The 21,276-nt window shown below is 44.8% G+C and overlaps 1 protein-coding gene across 1 annotated transcript in view; it reads right to left on the bottom strand.

The window, feature by feature from the left end:
* EML6 (EMAP like 6) overlaps window positions 1-21,276 on the bottom strand; it is a 403,172-nt gene that overhangs the window by 222,857 nt on the left and 159,039 nt on the right. Inside the window, exon 7 of the mRNA XM_045011334.1 lies at window positions 7,922-8,123. Within this exon, the coding sequence (XP_044867269.1) occupies window positions 7,922-8,123 (202 nt within the window). The remainder of the gene's footprint in view (window positions 1-7,921; window positions 8,124-21,276) is intronic.

The following is a 21,276-nucleotide window of genomic DNA, read 5'->3' as shown; positions in this document are numbered from 1 at the left end:
ACATAAGCAACTATCCCACTAAGCAAAATATCCCCCAGTGTAGGAAAGATAGGAAGTATGGCAAGAGAGCACCCTGACTTAACCAGGAGATCTTCAATGATCTAAAAATCAAAAAAGAGTCCCACAAAAAGTGGAAAGTAGGTCCAATTACAAGAATGAATATAAACAAATAGCACAAGTATGTAGGGACAAAATTAGAAAGGCCAAGGCACAAAACAAGATCAAACTAGCTAGAGACATAAAGGGTAACAAGAAAACATTCTACAAATACATTAGAAGCAAGAGGAAGACCAAGGACAGGGTAGGACCATTACTCAATGAGGGGGGAAAAACAATAACAGAAAATGTGTAAATGGCAGAGGTGCCTAATGACTTCTTTGTTTCAGTTTTCACTAAGAAGGTTGGTAGTGATTGGATGTCCAACATAGTGAATACTAGTGAAAATGAGGTAGGATCAGAGGCTAAAATAGGGAAAGAACAAGTTAAAAATTACTTAGACAACTTAGATGTCTTCAAGTCACCAGGGCCTGATGAAAAGCATCCTAGAATATTCAAGGAGCTGACTGAGGAGATATCTGAGCCATTAGCGATTATCTTTGAAAACTCATGGAAGACGGGAGAGATTCCCAAAGACTGGTAAAGGGCAAATATAGTGCCAATCTATAAAAAGGGAAATAAGAACAACCTGAGGAATTACAATGTAACACCATTGCAAAAAAAGCAAACATCATTCAGGGATGTATTAGCAGGAGTATTGTAAGCAAGACACACAAAGTAATTCTCCTGCTCTACTCCACGCTGATTAGGCCTCAACTGGAGTATTGTGTCCAGTTCTAGGCATCATATTTCAGGAAAGATGTGGACAAACTGGAGAAGGTCCAGAGAACAGCAACACAAATGATTAAAGGTCTAGAAAACATGACCTGTGAGGGAAGATTGAAAAAAATAGGTTTGTTCTGTCTGGAAAAGAGAAGACTGAGAGGGAACGTGATAACAGTTTTCAAGTACATAAAAGGTTGTTACAAGGAGGAGGGAGAAAAAAAATTATTCTTAACCTCTGATGACAGGACAAGAAGCAATGGGCTTAAATTGCAGCAAGGAAGGTTTAGATTGGACATTAGGAAAAACTTCCTAATTGTCAGGGTGGTTAAGCACTGGAATAAATTGCCCAGGGAGGTTGTGAAATCTCCATCATTGGATATTTTTAAGAGCAGGTTAGACAAACACTTGTCAGGGATGGTCTAGATAACACTTAGTCCTGCCATGAGTGCAAAGGACTGAACTAGATGGCCTCTCAACATCCCTTCCAGTCCTATGATTCTATAAAGATTACACACACCAAAGAATTTTAAAGTTTGGTTAAATGTGAATGGACCAGCCATTAATCAAATTAAAGTGACTCAGGTAGATGGGAACAGATTCATTTTTCCATACAGGAGAAAGTAAACATTACTCAGTGAGTACAGTGTATGTGAATTTTCTTGTTGTTTTGTGATTTATAATTATATCTGTAATCAGGGCTTAAATTCAGTCAGAGCTCACCGGATTGGAGCTCTGGAAAATGTTTCAAACCTGTGGGAGCCCTGGCACCTCCTCACCCTTCCTCCTGCCCGTGGGGCTGAAGCCCCGAGCCCTAGCCAGCACCTCCCCCCACCAGGGCTGAAGCTCCGAGTCCCAAATGGGGTTTGTGTGAGGAGCTCCAGGAAATAATCTCTGAGCATTTAAACCCTATCTGTAATAATTTTAAATCTTACGTTGCTTTCATTTAAAAGCTACATCCCCTTTTTGTTCCCAGATTGTGCTTGCAACTTTAAAGTGTACTGCAAAAAATGCAACCCCACCCCCAAGCAAATCTGTATGAATACTTACAGAAATTAAGATCAGGGCAAGATGCTCATCCCTGCTCAGCCCCGTCACGCAGAATAAAATGGCTAACGCTGAATAAAGAGGCCCTGGCACAGGCAATGTGGAAGAAACTGTAAGGCTGCCTCCCGCAGATCCCCTCACAAGCCATCGTGTAGGAGGTGTGCTGAGAGGTGAGAGGGGCACGTCCACAGTGAGGCCATGGACAGCACTACGACTCATAGAATAGCCCAAGGAGGCTGCTGTACTTTAGACAGAGAACTCTGGAGGGTGGCGGCTTAAATTACACTGGTGGCCTCTCCAATACAAGAAGCAGATTAAGATTAGGAAGATGTTAAAGCAGTTTAAAGCCACCTTTGGCTCCCTACCCCCGGTGCCTTTAAGAGGCACAATAGAGAATCTCAACCATATTTTCAATAAGGTTACAAAATGTTTGTTTCTAGTTACATATTTTTACTGAAATATAGAACAGAAAATATTTTAATACCTTGAGATCATTCAAGCATTTTACATGCAGGATTCTTGCTCTCATTTGCTTTGCCTAGCCTTATGGTGACTTTCTGCAGATAGCAGGACCAATTATAGGGAAAGTCTTTCTCAGCCCTTGTAGCCCCTGTATAAAGCATACTCTATCACTCTGTGGGGAAGGAACCATAAGAGCTGTGAGGGGATGGAGCATGCTTAATACAGATGGAATATTTGGTGACTTCAGCTGCCAAACACTAACAAATCTCTACTGAGATTGTGAGAGGTGCAACTTTTCAAATGCATCTAACTTGGCCAAATTTTCACAAATTCTCACAGGTGACTGCCCTCCTACCAAATTTTAAGCATGGAGACACAGGAAATTTTCAATAAATTGTTTATAAAATTTTTTTGTTAACACAGACAAAACAATGTATTTTTTCCTCATCTTGTTCACTGGCATGGCTGCCTTGGATTAACTAACATTTTTGGAAAATTTCAGCCTGAGGCAGACACCTGGCATGAAAAATTTCAGCCTGAATTAAGTTTAGCAAAGTTAGAAATAACTAATATATAATGATCTGCACCGCCTACACACAATGATTGATGCAGATTTTAGCTTTTTTATTTCATGTCCTCCAATGTCTGGTAATTTTATGTGTGGTTATAAACTTGATGTACCTGTACACTGGATATAGGTGGAGGAGTTGCACTGTATGTAAAAGAGCAGTATGGTTGCTCAGAAATCCAGTATGAAACTGGAGTAAAGCCTGTTGAGACTCTTTAGGTTAAGTTTAGAAGCAAGAGCAACAAGGATGATGTTGTGGTGGGCATGTGCTATACACCACCAGACCAGGAGGATGAGGTAGACAAGGCTTTCTTTGGACAATTAATTGAAGTTTCCAGAACACAGGCCCGGGTTCTAATGGGGGACTTCAATCACCCTGACATCTTCTGGGAGAGCAATACAGCAGTGCACAGACAATCCAGGAAGTTTTTTAGAGTGTTGGGGACAACGTCCTGCTACAACTACTGGAGGAACCAATCAGGGGCCATTCTCCTCTTGACCTGCTGCTTACGAACAGGGAAGAATTGGTAGGGGAAGTAGAAGTGGGTGGCAATCTGGGCAGCAGTGACCATGAAATGGTTGAGTTCAGGATCCTGGCAAAAGGAAGAAAGGAGAATAGCAAAATACGGACCCTGGACTTCAGAAAAGCAGACTTTGACTCCCTTAGGGAACTGATGGGCAGGATCCCCTGGGATGCTAATATGTGGGGGAAAGGAGTCCAGGAAATCTGGCTGTATTTTAAAGAAGCCTTATTGAGGACACAGGAACAAACTATCCCGAAGTGCAGAAAGAATAGCAAATATGGCAGGCAACCAGCTTGGCTTAACAGAGAAATTTTCTGTGAGTTTAAACACAAAAAGGAAGCTTACTAGAAGTGGAAACTTGGTCAGATGACATGGGAGTATAAAAAATTGCTCAAGCATGCAGAGGTGTAATCAGGAAGGCCAAGGCACAACTGGAGTTGCAGCTAGCAAGGGATGTGAAGGGTAACAAGAAGGGTTTCTACAGGTATGTTAGCAACAAGAAAAAGATCAGGGAAAGTGTGGGACCCTTAATGAATGGGGGAGGCAACCTAGTGACAGATGATGTGGAAAAAGCTGAAGTACTCAATGCTTTTTTTGCCTCAGTCTTCACAGACAAGGTCAGCTCCCAGACTGCTGTCTTGGGCAATACAGTATGGGAGGAGGTGAGCAGCCCTCAGTGGTGAAAGAACAGGTTAACGCAGGGGTTGGCAAACCTATTGGACCGAGGGCCACATCTGGGTATGGAAATTGTATGGTAGGCCATAAATGCTCACAAAATTGGGGTTGGGATGCAGGAGGGGGTGAGGGCTCTTGCTGGGGGTGCGGGCTCTGTGGTGGGGCCAGAAATGAGTTCAGGGTGTGGGAGGGGGCTCTAGGTTGGGGCTGGGGGTTGGGTGCGGGAGAGGGATCAGGGCTGAGGCAGCGGGTTGGGGCACGGGATGGGGCAGGCATGCAGGCTCCACGCGGTGCTTACCTCAAGCAGCACCTGGAAGCAGTGGCATGTCCCATCTCTGTGCACTGCCCTGTCCGCTGGCACCACCCCTTCAGCTCCCATTTGCCGCAGCTCCTGACCAATGGGAGCTGCGGGGATGGTGCTTGGGGCGGGGGCAGCGTGCGGAGCCCCCTGGCTGCTCCTAAATGTAGGAGCCAGAGGGGGAACATGCTGCTGCTTCCAGGAGCCTCAGCATGTGCACACGGAGCGGCCTCCGACCCTGCTCCCCGGCTGGAGCGTGGGAACAGGGCAAGCCCCAGACCCCACTCCCCAGCAGGAGCTTGAGAGTCAGATGAAACCGGCTCGAGGGCCGGAGGTGGCCCGTGGGCCATAGTTTGCCCACCCCTGGGTTAAGGACTATTTAGAAAAGCTGGACATGCACAAGTCCATGGGTCCAGATCTAATGCATCCAAGGGTGCTGAGGGAACTGGCTGATGTGATTGCAGAGCCACTGGCCATTATCTTTGAAAACTTGTGGTGATTGGGGGAGGTCCCGCATGATTGGAAAAAGGCAAATATAGTGCCCATCTTTTAAAAAGGGAAGAAGGAGAACCCAGGGAATTACAGACTGGTGAGCCTCACCTCAGTCCCTGGAAAAATCATGGAACAGGTCCTCAAGGAAACCATTTTGAAGCACTTCGAGGAGAGGAAGGTGATCAGGAACAGTCAACATGGATTCACCAAGGGCAAGTCATGCCTGACCAACCTAATTGCCTTCTATGATGAGATAACTGGCTCTGTGGATATGGGGAAAGCCATGGACATGATATATCTTGATGTTAGCAAAGCTTTTGATACAGTCTGAGCTGCCAATGAGAGAGAATCCAGTGGCAGCAGGCATCTATCCCCAAAGGAAAGGATGCAAAAAAGTTAGATCTCTTTAGCAAAGACTTTAGCAAAGCGCTTGATATGGTCTCCCACAGTATTCTTGCCAGCAAGTTAAAAAAGTATGGATTGGATGAATGGACTATAAGGTGGATAGAAAGCTGGCTAGATAGTTGGGCTCAACGGGTAGTGATCAACGGCTCGATGTCTAGTTAGCAGCCAGTATCAAGCAGAGTGCCCCAGGGGTCAGTCCTGGGGCCAGTTTTGTTCAACATCTTTATTAATGATCTGGATGATGGGATAGATTGCACCCTCAGCAAGTTTGCGGATGACACAAAGCTGGGGGGAGAGGTAGATACGCTGGAGGGTGGGGAAAGGGTCCAGAGTGACCTAGACAAATTGGAGGACTGGGCCAAAAGAAATCTAATGAGGTTCAACAAGGACAAGTGCAGAGTCCTGCTCTTAGGACAGAACAATCCCATGCACCACTACAGACTGGGGACTGACTGACTTAGCAGCAGTTCTGCAGAAAAGGATCTAGGGGTTACAGTGGACGAGAAGCTGGATATGAGTCAACAGTGTGCCCTTGTTGCCAAGAAGGCTAACGACATTTTGGGCTGTATAAGTAGGGGAATTGCCAGAAGATTGAGGGACTATTCGGCACTGGCGAGGCCATATCTGGAGTATTCTGTCCAGGTTTGGGCCCCCCACTACAGAAAGGATGTGGACGAATTGGAGGGAGTCCAGCAGAGGGCAACGAAAATGATTAGGGGGCTGGGGCATATGATTTACGAGGAGAGGCTGAGGGAACTGGGCTTGTTTAGTCTGCAGAAGAGAGGAGTGAGGGGGGATTTGATAGCAGCTTTCAACTACCTGTAGGGAGGTTCCAAAGGGGATGGAGCTCAGCTGTTCTTAGTGGTGGCAGATGAAAGAACAAGGAGCAATGTCTCAAACTGCAGTGGGGGAGGTCTAGGTTGGATATTAGGAAAAACTTTTTCACTAGGAGGGTGGTGAAGCACTGGAATGGATTACCTAGGGAGGCAGTGGAATCTCCATCCTTAGAGGTTTTTAAGGCCCAGCTTGACAAAGCCCTGGCTGGGATGATTTAGTTGGTGTTGGTCCTGCTTTGAGCAGGGGCTTGGACTAGATGACCTCCTGAGGTCTCTTTCAGCCCTAATCTTCTATGATTCTATGACTGAACTCCTTGGGGGGAGAATCGTATGTCCCCTGCTCTGTTTTACTCGCATTCTGCCATATATTTTAAGTTATACAGGGCTCGGATGATGACCCAGCAAATGTTGTCCATTTTAAGAACACTTTCACTGCAGATTTCACAAAATGCAAAGAAGGTAGCAATCTGAGATTTCTAAAGATAGCTCCAGCACTCGACCCAAGTTTAAGAATCTGAAGTGTATTCCAAAATCTGAAAGGGACAAGGTGTAGAGCATGCTTTCAGAAGTCTTAAAAGAGCAACCCTCCAGTGTGGAAACCATAGAACCCGAATCAACAAAAAAGAAAATCAACCTTGTGCTTGTGGCATCAGACTCAGATAATGAAAATGAACATGTTTCAGTCCACACTGCTTTGGATTCTTATCGACCAAAACCCGTCATCAGCATGGCTGCATGTCCCCTGGAATGGTGGTTGAAGCATGGAGGGACATATGAATCTTTAGTGAACCTGGCACATAAATATTTTGTGATTCTGGCTACAACAGTGCCATGAGAACACCTGTTCTGACTGTCAGGTGACACTGTAAACAAGAACCGGGCAGTATTATCTCCTGTAAATGTAAACAAACTTGTTTGTCTGAGCAATTGGCTTAACAAGAAGTAGGACTGAGTGGACTTCCAGGCTCTAAAATTTTACATTGTTTTATTTATGAATGCATTTTTGTACACAATTCTGCATTTGTAAGTTCAACTTTCATGATAAAGAGATTGCACTACAGTACTTGTATTAGGTGTATTGAAAAATACTATTTCTTTTCTTTTTTTACAGTGCAAATACTTGCAATCAAAAATAAATATATAGTGAGCACTGTACACTTTGTATTCTGTGTTGTAATTGAAATCAATATATTTGAAAATGTAGAAAACATCCCCAAAATATTTAAATAACTGGTATTCTGTTATTGTTTAACAGTGCAATTAATTTTTTTAATCATGTGATTAATCGCAATTCAGGTTTTTTTAATCACTTGACAGCCCTAATAATTTCCAGTTGTGGTGTATAACAAAGAGAAATTGGACCTCATCAAGTATTTTGGGGAATAGGGGCCAAGTTGTTTAATACGCTCATAAATACAAGAGGAAAATGTGACAATATCAGTGACTTAATATGTTAGGGTAATGCCTTCCATTTTAGCCACAGGAAGAAATGAAAGGCATGCTTTAAGCCTAAATTTTTATAGGCAATTTCTGATGGGTTTTACATGATTTACGGAATGTGTGCATGAGGGCTGATTCAAAGGTATGGCTGCAAGGAAATAAGTAGAAAAAATACTATCTTAATTAAGCTGAAGGTTTTACAATTTCTTGGGAAATTGTTGCAACTCTTTACTTACCACTAAACCTATTTTTAAAGAAATGACAAATGTTTCAAAAAGAATATTTGTTAAAAAATGTTCTTGTTAAAAGTACATGACTAATTGAATATATAGCAGTAAATGAGCTCCAGCCTTACCGTACGGATCGATCATCACTGCCTGTGACAGCTAAAGGCTTCTTTGGATGGACTGCCAGGGCCCAGAGCTCCCCTTCACAATGACCCTGCATTATCAGCATTGGTTTATCTCTTTCTCTCACTATCACCTCAAATATTTCACTGTCCTGTGTCCCCGCTAAAAGTCTGTCTCCTTTCCAACAAACACTTCGGATGGACAAACCTGACAAGGAACAGAGTAGTTTTAGATAAGCAGTAATAACAAGACAAAGTTATATCCACCATAATAAAGAATAGGAATTTTAAAAATTCCTTTATAACAACCATAGTTTGAACTTACATTGTATCTTCAGTCTGAAGACTGAAGGCACTTCATAGCTTATCTAGCTACAAAGCTAAACAGAAAGCTGTAATTGCACTTCTATGAGGTAAGGCAAATATATTATTCTCATTTACAAATAAGGAAGTTGAGGCACTGGGAGATGCAGGGGCAACCCTGGAAGCGCTGAATGCCCAGAACTCCTACTGCCTATGGTGGGAGTTGAGTGTGCTCATCATGTCACAGAATCAGTCTCCTAGACTTTGTCTATAATGAGGAAATTTACCAAAAAAAATAATTCAACTTTATTTAACACAGGTTCCCCTGTGTTAAAACTTGTGGGAAATTTAGATTAGGAAGGCTCCTGTGACTGGAACTGTTTTTACCATCATTTTCGTTAGACTTGCTTTTTAAGCAGGCTTAACCAAAACAGTGATAAAAATGGTTTCTGTAACCACAGCCTTATAGACACCATGACTCTCAGTGGTTCTATTTTTAAATTTCAGTAAATTTCTCCAGAGGAGAACTGGCCTAAGTGACTTACTCCAGTGTGTGCAGGAAATCTGTGGCAAAAGTGGAAGTGACATGCAGATTTTCCATTTATCGGTCCTGTGCTTTAACCACAAGAGTATATTTGCCTCACAAATCATCCTCCTTCCTGCCCTTTTTATAAGGAAAAGGGTTATTTTTAAACCACATCTGTCCTTCATTAGAAGAAACAACCCTCACTTTAAAACCAAATATACGTCTATATCACAGACAAGCTGAGATTTCACTTTTATTGTAAATTATTTACACTAAAGTGAATCATGAATCAGGCAATAGAATTTATTATAAAAATTAAATAACTAATTCTACATAATTTTAAGTCTCTATACTTTTGGGTCTGACTTTCCATTCCCCCAGTGTAAATTGGGAATAACTCCAGTCAAAAGAGTTACACTGCTGTAAAACTAGTACAAGGAAAAGGATAATCAGATCATATTTAGGTTTTGGGAGGTAGAGAGGCATACATACATTTTTTATAGTTACTTTTTCATTTTCCACAGTTTTAATCTAGTGAATAAGTTTTTTTTTATTTTGATGTCAAGCCTAACATTACAATCAGATTTCATGCTATCTTTTTAAATATGCAATATTTTTGCTAATTTGTGGATCCGCATACATATATTTGCAAAATTAGATTCCTTTTTAACCTGAGCAGTTGCCACAGATGAATTTATACAAAGTCATTTATTTTTTAAGAACTGTAAGTGATGGGTTTTATTTGATAAGGAAAATGATGAATCATTTCTATCTCTGGGATACCGACAGTGTCTGTATTAATAAAGTACCTATGGATGAACACCACAAAAAAGTTAATCTCATTGGAGTCAGGCTTGGCATCTGCTTTGTCAGAAGAGACTCCTTTCTACTACATAAACTGATGTGCCATGTCCCAGAAATATGCAAATGAAAGTGATTTCAACCTCAAAATATCATTATAAACATTTGTCACTGAAAACATCACAAAGAAATGAATCTCTAATTGATTAGTTCTAGGTTTAAGTTTCAGATCATTCAGTTCACCATTTATTTTGCCAGTTTATTATGCTCCCTCTTTTACATGCACAGCTTCTGATGATATTTGTTTCTAAAGTGAAAGTAAAAATGTGCAGTTGTTCATACTATTTTAGTCAATGATTTAGGATTCATAAGGTGAGTTACTGAACTATGGGCAGAGCTCCGCAGAGGATTCAGGGGGCCTGGGGCAAAGCAATTTCAGGGGCCCCTTCCATAAAAAAAAGTTACAATACTATAGAATACTATATTCTCGTGGGGGTCCCTATGGGGCCCGAGGCAAATTGCCCCACTTGCCCCCCCGGGGCAACCCTGGGAAAAATAAACATTTAAAAATCTTCCGCATCTCGGCACAAACCCAGTTTTGAGAAAACTTCTTTTCAAGTTACATTTACAAGGTATCACTGGTTCTCAGCATCAGCTAGTGCTAAAAGGCACTAAAGCTCATTAAAAGGGTTGGACAAATATTTTCTGTCAAAACTTTTTTTGGATCAAAAACTAGGGGTTTTTAAAAAGCAGAAAAAAATCACGGACAATGTCTGCTTTCCTTCAAAATTTGTTGTATTTTTTTTAATTGAAAAGATGAAATTAGTCTTCCAAAACCTGAATATGGTTTGGGATTTCAGAAGTGTGTGGCCAAATATTTGCTGCTTGCTGTGTTTGTTTAAAGAGCAATAAAAAAATTCTGCTTAAAAAAAATCCAAAACTTTTGAACCACCTCAGCTTGTGACCAAACACCTGAGCCCATCCAGTCAGAGATTTTTCCAGGTTTCTGATACTCTGCTGGCTTCCTTGACTCATATCTGTCTCCATAACTTTGGGTTTATTTAGCTTAGAACATAAGAACATAAGAATAGCCATACTGGGTCAGACCATCCAGCCCATTATTCTGTCTACCAACAGTGGCCAATGCCAAGTGCCCCAGAGGGAGTGAACCTAACAGGTAATGATCAAGTCATCTCTCCCCTGCCATCCATCTCCACCCTCTGACAAACAGGCTAGGGACACCATTCCTTACCCATCCTGGCTAATAGCCATTAATGGACTTAACCTCCATGAATGTATCTGTTTCCTAGAGACTGGCTCCACGGGATCCCTCACAAACTGGAGATGGTTACTGTAGGTTTGTCTTTAGTATAGCTTATGTACATACTCTATGAACTGAGCATTTGCACTTGTTCCAGAATCTGGGATGAACCTATGTTGTGAAATTGAAATGCTCAAAATAGCACATGCATGTGAATGGACACCTGGTGCTAAAATTAAATTAACCCAGCGGTTCTCAAACTGGGGGTTGGGACCCCTCAGGGGGTCACAAGATTATTACTGGGGGTCGCAAGCTGTCAGCCTCCACCTCAAACCCCACTTTGCCTCCAGCATTTATAATAGTGATAAATATATAAAAAAGTGTTTTTAATTTATAAGGGGGGGTCACATTCAGAGGTTTCCTATGTGAAAGGGGTCACCAGTATAAAAGTTTGAGAACCACTGAATTAACCCCTCTGGAGCCTCGGGGAATGCAGGGGAGGGAGGTCTCCCATAGGGTTGGGAAGGAGGTAGGCGGTGTAGGATATTGCTCTTCTCATGTGATCCCTCCCCCATGACTCTCTTGGCTCTATCACTGTCAATCTAAAGTGGCTAATTTTAAATGAAGCTACCCTCCCCTGACATGAATCTCCCTATGGCACTGAAATTAAATGTAAATTATAATTTGGCATTTAAGAAGTGAAAGGGATGGTAGCCCTAAGGGAAAAGATAACAGCTTGACTCTTTGTGTTAAATAGCTGTCTGCAAGCCTCAAACTGCTGAATGAGCTTTAGGGTAGGGAAGACTGTGCCTCCCCAAACAGCCTGGCCATGCCCCCTATCTGACTCCCATCCACTTCCTGCCCCCCTACTGCCCCCCTCAGAATCCCTGACCCATCCTGCTCCTTGTCCCCTCACCGCCCACCCGAAACCACCACCGCTCCCCACACTGACCGCCCCGTTCCCTGTCCCCTGACTGCCCCAACCCCTATCCACCCCCACCGAGTCCTGACAGACCCCCGGAACGCCCATGATCCAACCCCCCGTTCCCTGTCCCCTGACTGCCCCCCAGAACCTCTGCCCCCTCCCTGTCCCCCTGACTACCCCTTATCCAACCCCCCCAGCCCCAAACCCCTCCCATGCTGCTTACCCCCACCTCCTCCCTCTCCCAGAGCCTCAGCACGCCGCATCCAGGAGCGGCCCTGGACAGCACTGCAGCAGCCTGGCTCCAACGGGGCCTGAGCTCCTGCCACTTGGCCGTAGCTCTCAGCCCCGCCCCCTCACCACGCGGCTCCAAGCAGGGAGGAGCTCAGGCCCCGCTGGAGCCACACCGCTTTAACTCTGTCCAGGTTACCTCCTGGGTTACCCCCGCCTCTCCCCTCTCTCGGAGCCTCAGCGTGCCATGTCCAGGAGCTGCCCTGGCCCCTGGACAGCGCTGCAGCGGCCTGGCTCCGGTGGGACCAGAGATCACAGCCCCGCCCCCTTACCATGCGGCTTTGAGCAGGGAGGAGCTCAGGCCCCACTGGAGCCACGCCACTCTAGCTCTGTCCAGGGCCGCTCCTGGATGCGGCGTGCTGAGGCACTGGGGGATGGGGGAAGGCAGAGGCGGGGCTGGGGCCGGAGCATTCTTGTGGGGGCCCCTGTGGGGTCCAGGGCCTGGGGCAAATTCCCCCACTTGCCCCCCCGCTCTGGGCGGCCCTGACTATGGGTAAAATTTTCAGACATGCCCAACTGATTTAGGAGTCTAAGTGCCATTTTCAAAAGTGACAGTCACTTGGTAGCCCAAGTCTCATTGACTCCTAAGTGTCTAAGTACCTTTTCAAAATGGCACGTAGGCTCCTTAAGACTTAGGTGGTTTTGAAAAAAATTTACATTATAATTCCAGGTTATTAGTGTCGTTACCCAGCAAGTTTTAATCCTGATTATTGATCCAGGCACAGAAGTGAATGAGGACAGACACAGGGATGGATTTGAAGTGGCAGGCCATAACTTTATTAAATGTAACATCGGAGATGAATGCTATCTACCCACATTTTGCCATTGCAAGCATTTAAGTGGGTCTATTGTAGGGTTTATAGGGCTCCTGCCATATAGCCTATAATTCAGGCTAGACGCTCCACTGCCTACTCCTAGGATTCAGCTCATTTGCTGAATTATCTTACTCTCCACAGTGAAGGAGACAAAGGTACCAAAGAAGGACCTTATTCTGCAAAGACTTTGGATCTCTCCCTTTCCCATAGGCCCAAGATCCATTGGCAAAATCCCATCTTTATTTCTGGATGCTGGCCCTTTTCTATCCAGAGTGGACACCCACCACAAATTGTGACAAACTAAGCATTCATATAATTCTTAATATTCTTAATAGTAAATTTCTAAATCATAGAATCATAAAATATCAGGGTTAGAAGGGACGTCAAGAGGTTATCTAGTCCAACCCCCTGCTCAAAGCAGGACCAATCCCCAACTAAATTATCCCAGCCAGGGCTTTGTCAAGCCTGACCTTAAAAACCTCTAAGGAAGGAGATTCCACCACCTTCCTAGGTAACCCATTCCAGTGCTTCACCACCCTCCTAGTGAAAAAGTTTTTCCTAATATCCAACCTAAACTTCCCCCACTGCAACTTGAGACTCCTTGTTCTGTCATCTGGTACCAATGAGAACAGCCTAGATACATCCTCTCTGGAACCCCCTTTCAGGTAGTTGAAAGCAGCTATCAAATCCCCCTTCATTCTTCTCTTCTGCAGACTGAACAATCCCAGTTCCCTCAGCCTCTCCTCATAAGTCATGTGCTCCAGCCCCCTAATCATTTTTGTTGCCCTCTTTCCAATTTTTCCACATCCTTCTTGTAGTGTGGGGCCCAAAACTCCAAATGAGGCCTCACCAATGTGGAATAGAAGGGAATGTTCACGTCCCTTGATCTTCTGGCAATTCCCCTACTTATACAGCCCAAAATGCCGTTAGCCTTCTTGGCAACAAGGGCACACTGTCAACTCATATCCAGCTTCTAATCCACAGGTCCTTTTCTGCAGAACTGCTGCCTAGCCATTCCGTCCCTAGTGTGTAGCAGTGCATGGGATTCTTCCATCCTAAGTGCAGGACTCTGCACTTGTCCTTGTTGAACCTCATCAGATTTCTTTTAGCCCAATCCTCTAATTTGTCTAGGTCCCTCTGTATCCTATCCCTACCCTCCAGCGTATCTACCACTCCTCCTAGTTTAGTGTCCAGTTTAGCATCCTATTTAACTACTATTTAACCTCTGTCTCTATGAGACTGTGAGTTTTTTTATTTTTTGGCTTCCTATCAGGCCTCAGCCAATATGGCTCCTATGGGAAAAATTCTTTTCTGACCCCTAAAACCAGGTGATTGGTCAGACACACAGCATCTTAACACCACAGTTCCAATACAATATAACTGCAGGGGTGAAGGGTGTTTTCAGCTAAAATGGAGCAAGAGGCTCAAGAAACCCCAGGCAAGGGTTTAAATTAATAAATTATGGGAAGCAAGGAGCCAATCGGCACTTCTCTATCTGTCTGGCCAACTGGCAGAGGAGCATGCAGGGGGAGGAGAGGCCTATCCCTGCATACATTCCCCCTTTCATTCTATCTAAAGTTATCATGTACCAGGCAGATCCAATCAAGTCTCCCACACATTAAACCAGGTGGGTAGCATTGAATATACTTTAATGTTTACTGAACTTTCAATCTGGATTTTTCTCATGTTGCCCAGTCCCAAAAGCCCTGAAATCAACTTCTTGACCCTGCCTTACATACAATGTAGAGACTCTGGGATCAGTTTTGCAAAGTTAAGCTCTTCACTTAGATGGCCCAATTCTGCATTTGGACATTCAAATAGCCATTAAGGCATGCCCATTTTTAAACATAGTAAGAACCAATTTTAAGAACCAAATATGGGATTGACTATCAATTTAGGTAGCTAAATGTGAAAATTAGGGCTCTCTATCTCAATATCTCCTACAAGAGAAGAAAGCCTGCTGAGGTTGAACACTTTAAAAGAAGACAGTAACAACTTGATAGCATTTTCTGTTTGGTTGCCTGCTTTAGTAAATTATCAAAAAATCAGTAACTTCTGTAGTGGGATGAAGTATGGGGGGATGAAATGAATGAATGAAAAATCAAATTGTCATGTTAAAATCCATGACAAAGTCAAGTCCAGCTACAGATTTTATAATAAAAGAATACTTGAATAAAATATTGGTGGAAAATTGCTCGTCAATAAAATTCCCACTATGAATAAAATATATGTATTAGCATTTTGTTGTCCCCTTGCAAGGGATAAAAGAATGTTCATGCCTTCTGTCTTGCCAACAACAACAAAAAAATCAGAAGATGACTTAGTTTGTACCTTTCTGTAAGTTATCTAGGAAATGGTTCAAGCTCAGGTCTTACAACACCCTCCTCCTGCAGGGCAGCAAATTCAGCATAGGGAATGGAGTTCTGATATTCCTTACAAATCCTCAGTAATTGCAGTAAAGCATGGGTGTGTAGACAATCTTATGACATCTACACCAAACCTGTTTTAAATTTCTTGAGAGCAATCATTCCTAGTATATATTTGAAGGAAACTGTATTCTTCATCAGATGTTCTATTACAGGGGTGGGCAAACTTTTTGGGCCAAGGGCCACATCTGGGTGTGCAGGGGGTTGGGGTGCCGGAGGGAGTGCAGGGTGTGGGAGGGGATGCAGTGTGCAGGGTCGGGCTCAGGGCAAGGGATTGGGGCAGAGGAGGGGTGCGGGGTATTTGAGGGGACTCAGGGAAGGGGGTTGGGGTGCAGGAGGGTTGTGGAGTGCAGGATGGGGCTCAGGGAAGGGGTACAGGGGGTGCAGACTGCAGCAGGGGGCTCAGGGCAGGGGGTTGGGGTGCAGGATTGGTGCGGGGTGCCGCAGGGGGCTCCAGGCAGGAGGTTGGGGTGCAGGAGGGGTGCAAGGTGCAGGAAGGGGGCTTAGGACAGGGATTTGGGGGGCAGGGGACAGGAGGGATTTGGGCTCCGGCCCAGCGCCGCTTACCTAAAGCAGCTCAGGGGTGGCAGCAGCACACACCGGGGCCAGGGCAGGCTCCCTGCATGCCTGCCCTGGCCCCACACCACGATGCTCTGGGAAGCAGCTGGAACCACATCCTTGCACGGCCCCTGGGGGAGGGAGGGCACAGGGCTCCATGTGCTGCCCTTCCCACGCCTCCAGGTACCTGCCTCAAAACTCCCATTGGCCATGGTTCCCCATTCCCAGCCAATGGGAGCTGCGGGGGGCAGTGCCTGGAGGCAATGGCAACGCACGCAGCCCTCTGCTGCCATCTGCGCGGGCCGCAGGAACATGGTGCCGGCCGCTTCTGAGAGTGGCGCGGGGCCTGCAGCACCACGGGGGGCAATCCCGCGGGCCGGATCCAAAGCCCTGATGGGCTGGATCTGGCCCATGGGCCGTAGTTTGACCAACCCTGTTCTATTAACACTCTGGTAGATTTAGATTTAAGTGTAAATGCTGTGCTAGTGATCAGATTGTGTATAGTGGCTGTGAAAGACTGATAATTTCCTGCAATACCTTGAATGAATTTTACTGAATTAAGTTTAACCTTACTGAATTAGGGTTAATACCTTGGGGGTGCATTGTATTAAAAATGCAATTGTGTAAGTGTTATTGTGGCATTGTATGTACCTTCTCTAGTAGGGAGGGAGGATGTCACTGTACTTCCTCCCTTATCAACCATTTGGAGCCATGGCCCTGGAGAGGTATGCATATACTAGTTCAAACTGGATTCTCCAGGGACCAAAAGACAAACTGCTGCAGTTACACGAGATTGGTGTGCAGCGGCCAGCCCACTCTCCTCCTTGGGGACCTTTTGTAAATATTCAGATTGATTTTATTTATATGTCTAAATGTTGTGGTTATGACTATGTATTAGTTTTAGTTGATGTATTTACCACTTGGGTTGAAGCTTTTCCCTGCAGGACAGTAGATGTCTTTGCTTACAGATTTTGTACCACGTTTTGGCATCCCTGTGACTATCAACAGTGATCGTGGAACTCACTTTACTGGACAGATTGTAAAGGGGTTATGTGCAGTTTTGCAGATCCAACACAACCTTCACTGCCCTCATCATCCACAATCTGCTGGGACAGTGGAACGCCAGAACGGGACTTAAAAAAAATAAACTGGCCAAGATTTGTGCTGAGACACACTTAAAGTGGCCAGATGCCTTTCCTTTGGCACTGATGTGTATGAGAGCCATTCCCAATCGAAAGACTGGACTCGGCCCTCATGAAATTTTGACAGGACACCCAATGCGACTACCAACTGCATCCCCACTAACCCCAGCTCAGATGGACATTCATTTGCTGGATAACATAATGCTTAAGTATTGTCAGGCACTAATGAAATGTGTTGTCTTTTTTTATACACAGGTGATGGAAGCACTACCGAAGGATCCTGTGCAACCTTGCCACTCGTTAGAACCAGGAGCCTGGGTCTACATACAGATCCATCAACGCACGACTGCCTTAGCTCCACGCTGGAACGGCCCTTTCCAAGTCCTGCTGCCTACCGACACCGCTGTGAAGTGCCACAGACTGACTGCTTGGACCCGGGGTTCTCACTGCACAAAGACCCCTCCACATCAGAAGAATTTTTCTACTGATAATTTGCCTATTCCTTTTTCTAGTTTTACTGTGCTTCTGGACAGCAGGAAGAAGGACAAGGTGACGTACTAGCAACCTCTCCCTTGTCCACTGACATACTACTGTGCCTTTGAACTTTTGTGGAAAAAGCAAGTCATTACAGGATGATGTCCTGGTATGCTTCCTGTAGGATGCTGAACCACAACTGCTTCAGGAAAGAAGAAGAAACACTCACTCCACTGACATTGCCATAGTCCAGGAATTACTGACTAAAAAGGACATTGAGAACTGACCCTGGTGAAGAAGCAAAGAATTACATTCTGGCAGGAAGGAATTTGTGGGACCCATGCTTGGGAATGTGGTATTAATTGGATTTTGGGGTTTGATCTACAGGCTGCGCCCTGTGTTTTGGATAAATCCTTCAGGATGTATTGCCCTCCCTAATTGGATTTTAAATGACATTGCCCTTATCAGGTTTTCAAATCACTTCTACATACCCAGATTGCTCACAAGGGGCTGCCATTAGATTAGCACAACAGAGGGCCTGGGTTATTTCCTCTGGAAAGAAAGAGAACTGAGCAGATCCCTGTGGGCCAATATCTTAAAAGCCAAGAACATGATAAGAAATTGGGCCAACTGGAACAGGCTACTAGCCTTATTCTTGAAACTCAGCTATCTTAAGTACAGGCTGGAGTTGGTGAGTTACATATCATTTCCACCCTTAGTTCTATGACCCAGAAGTTACTGACAGAGATGGTATTGAATATCACTGAGGCTGGGAAGGCATTGCAGTGGGATCTAGACCGGACTTGGCCCACTGCCCTTACAGACGCTTCAGGAGTACCATCTGATCTGTGGTCATGGAGACATACTTGGACACTTTCTGAATGGAAGTGTGGACATTCACAGTGCTCCTTCCAAGCATATGGACCGGTTAGGGTGGGTGTGGACTCCCACATACCGAATCCTGCTGGGTCCATGGGGAGTATGCATGTGGGATTGGGTGATTCACCGAGATATCTGGGAAGTGAGACCGCCTGATACTCCTAATCGATTTTTAGTTAGTGCTCCTGGGATTACAGCTGATATTTGGATAGGGTTGGGAACTCTATGGACATTTTGACCCTTAGAACCACCACAGCTTCAGTGTGTACAGAAACTGAAGCCAGGGAAGTTGTCACTGTTTATGACAATATTTGCTGGGAGGGTGGAGGTCAAGGAACTACCCTGACAGGACACCCACTTTTTCGAGCTAATGATAGCTGTGTGTGCGTTAATGCCACCACTTTACAAGATATACATATTAATCTTACCACTGCTGCAGGCAATCCTATCATTTCCTGGCCTGCAGATAGAATGTTGCCAGTAGCTTTTAGATTTCAGGTATATTTTCCTTGGACTAGAGTAGTGCCTGATCGGTTTCAAAATTTGCTTTCATTGTTACCAGAGGTTCGAAGAATCTCTGCGTTGCAAGGGCAAATTCATATGCTTCAGGATATGTATATCATGCTGAATAGTATGCCTTTCATACAGCTTCTGGGGGGGCTACTTTAGGTACTGAGTATGGTGTATTGTGCTTTGTAACCAAAATTGTATGACACCACCATTATTTTATTCCTATGGGAATGTTATTGTTTGTGGTGTTGTTAGTTAGTTTAGGATTGTGTTCTTGTTGTTGTAAAGGATATAATGCTAGTAATAATACCTTTCATGTTCGTGCTGATCATGCATTGTCATTACATCCCATGAAAACCCCTAAGATTGACGTATTTGCTGTAGAATCTGACATCCATGGTTTGATGCAAATTGAGATTTGAAATATTTGTTGTACTAGAAGTACAAAAGGGGGGAGTGTGGAAGCCAGTAAATAATTAACAAGGTTTTGAAGAGATCTTAATGAATGTTAGTTAGCATGAGTTAGGCTAACTGTGACCCTGGTGACGTGAGGAAGCAAGATAATGTAAGACAGAGTGAATTGTGTGAAAGTTATTACGACCTTGCAATATGCAGTCTTGCAGTCTTGTTTTTCTAGTGAGATAGCAGAAAAGCTTATGTATAAACAAAATGTATTTGTTGCTTTTTACTGTCTCCATGATTGCTAGAAATTGTCTGTAACAAAGGTATAAAGGCTTGATGTAATTGTTTACCAGTTGAGAGACCTGTCCAGGACCCTGTGTCCTATGGCACTCTCTCCCTCCATGGTAATTACTGGAGAAATAATAAAGTATTTAATCTTGCTGCACCCAAACAAAAAGCGAGAACTAAGTTTTTCTTCGACAGGCTGGATCTGGCCCATGGGCCGTAGTTTGACCAACCCTGTTCTATTAACACTCTGGTAGATTTAGATTTAAGTGTAAATGCTGTGCTAGTGATCAGATTGTGTATAGTGGCTGTGAAAGACTGATAATTTCCTGCAATACCTTGAATGAATTTTACTGAATTAAGTTTAACCTTACTGAATTAGGGTTAATACCTTGGGGGTGCATTGTATTAAAAATGCAATTGTGTAAGTGTTATTGTGGCATTGTATGTACCTTCTCTAGTAGGGAGGGAGGATGTCACTGTACTTCCTCCCTTATCAACCATTTGGAGCCATGGCCCTGGAGAGGTATGCATATACTAGTTCAAACTGGATTCTCCAGGGACCAAAAGACAAACTGGTTTTAAACTGGTTCATGACTTTCTTCCTGATCAAGCAAACAGATGGGACTCCTGGTCCCCAGAGGGCCCCAATCCTTAGGAAGGGCTGGAAGGACTGAGCCTACTGAGGTTTCAGAATACTGGTTGCTTTTTCTGAGCTGAAAAGTGTGATGAACTGGTGACCACAAAAGAATCTTCTTGGAAGAGGCACTGAAGGATAGAATTGTCGGGCTCAACGGGTAGATTGTCGGGCTCAACGGGTAGTGATCAACGGCTCAATGTCTAGCTGGCAGCCGGTATCAAGCGGAGTGCCCCAGGGGTCGGTCCTGGGGCCAGTTTTGTTCAACATCTTTATTAATGATCTGGGTGATGGGATGAATTGCACCCTCAGCAAGTTTGCAGATGACACTAAGCTGGGATAGAGGTAGATACGCTGGAGGGTAGGGATAGGATAGAGAGGGACCTAGACAAATTAGAGGATTGGGCCAAAAGAAATCTGATGAGGTTCAATAAGGACAAGTGCAGAGTCCTGCACTTCAGAAGGAAGACTCCCATGTACTGCTACAGGCTGGGGACCAAATGGCTAAACAGCAGTTGTGCAGAAAAGGACCTGGGGATTACAGTGGATGAGAATCTGGATATAAGTCAGCAGTGTGCCCTTGTTGCCAAGAAGGCCAACGGCATATTGGGCTGTATTAGTAGGAACACTGCCAGCAGATCGAGGGAATCTAGTCCCCTCTATTAAGCACAGGTGAGGCCACACCTGGAGTATTGTGTCCAGGGCCGGCTGTACTGTTTTTGCTGCCCCAAGCAGCATGCTGAATTGCCGCCGCGGATGGCAGGGGGCAGTCCATGTGCTGTTAGGGCGGCATGTGCGTTTCCGCCGTGGTGGCAATTCGCGGCTTCTGTCTTCCGGCTGAAGACAGAAGCTGCCGCCGACTTGCTGCCGTGAGCACTGAACATAGAAGCTGCTACCGAATTGCCGCCGCGGCGGAAACATGCGTGCCGCCCTAACGGCACGTACTGCACCCACCATTCGCGGGAGCAATTCGGCGTGTTGCTTGGGGCAGCAAAAACACACAGACTGCCACCCCTTGCAGATTGCCACTCCAACCACCTGCTTGGAATGCTGGTGCCTGGAGCCAGCCCTGGTTGTGACTAGTTTTGGTCCCCCCACTACGGAAGGGATGTGGACAAATTGGAAAGAG

This window comes from Mauremys mutica, chromosome 3, assembly GCF_020497125.1.
Source record: "Mauremys mutica isolate MM-2020 ecotype Southern chromosome 3, ASM2049712v1, whole genome shotgun sequence".
Taxonomy (NCBI): Eukaryota; Metazoa; Chordata; order Testudines; family Geoemydidae; genus Mauremys; species Mauremys mutica.
This window is presented reverse-complemented; position numbering and strand designations above follow the sequence as displayed.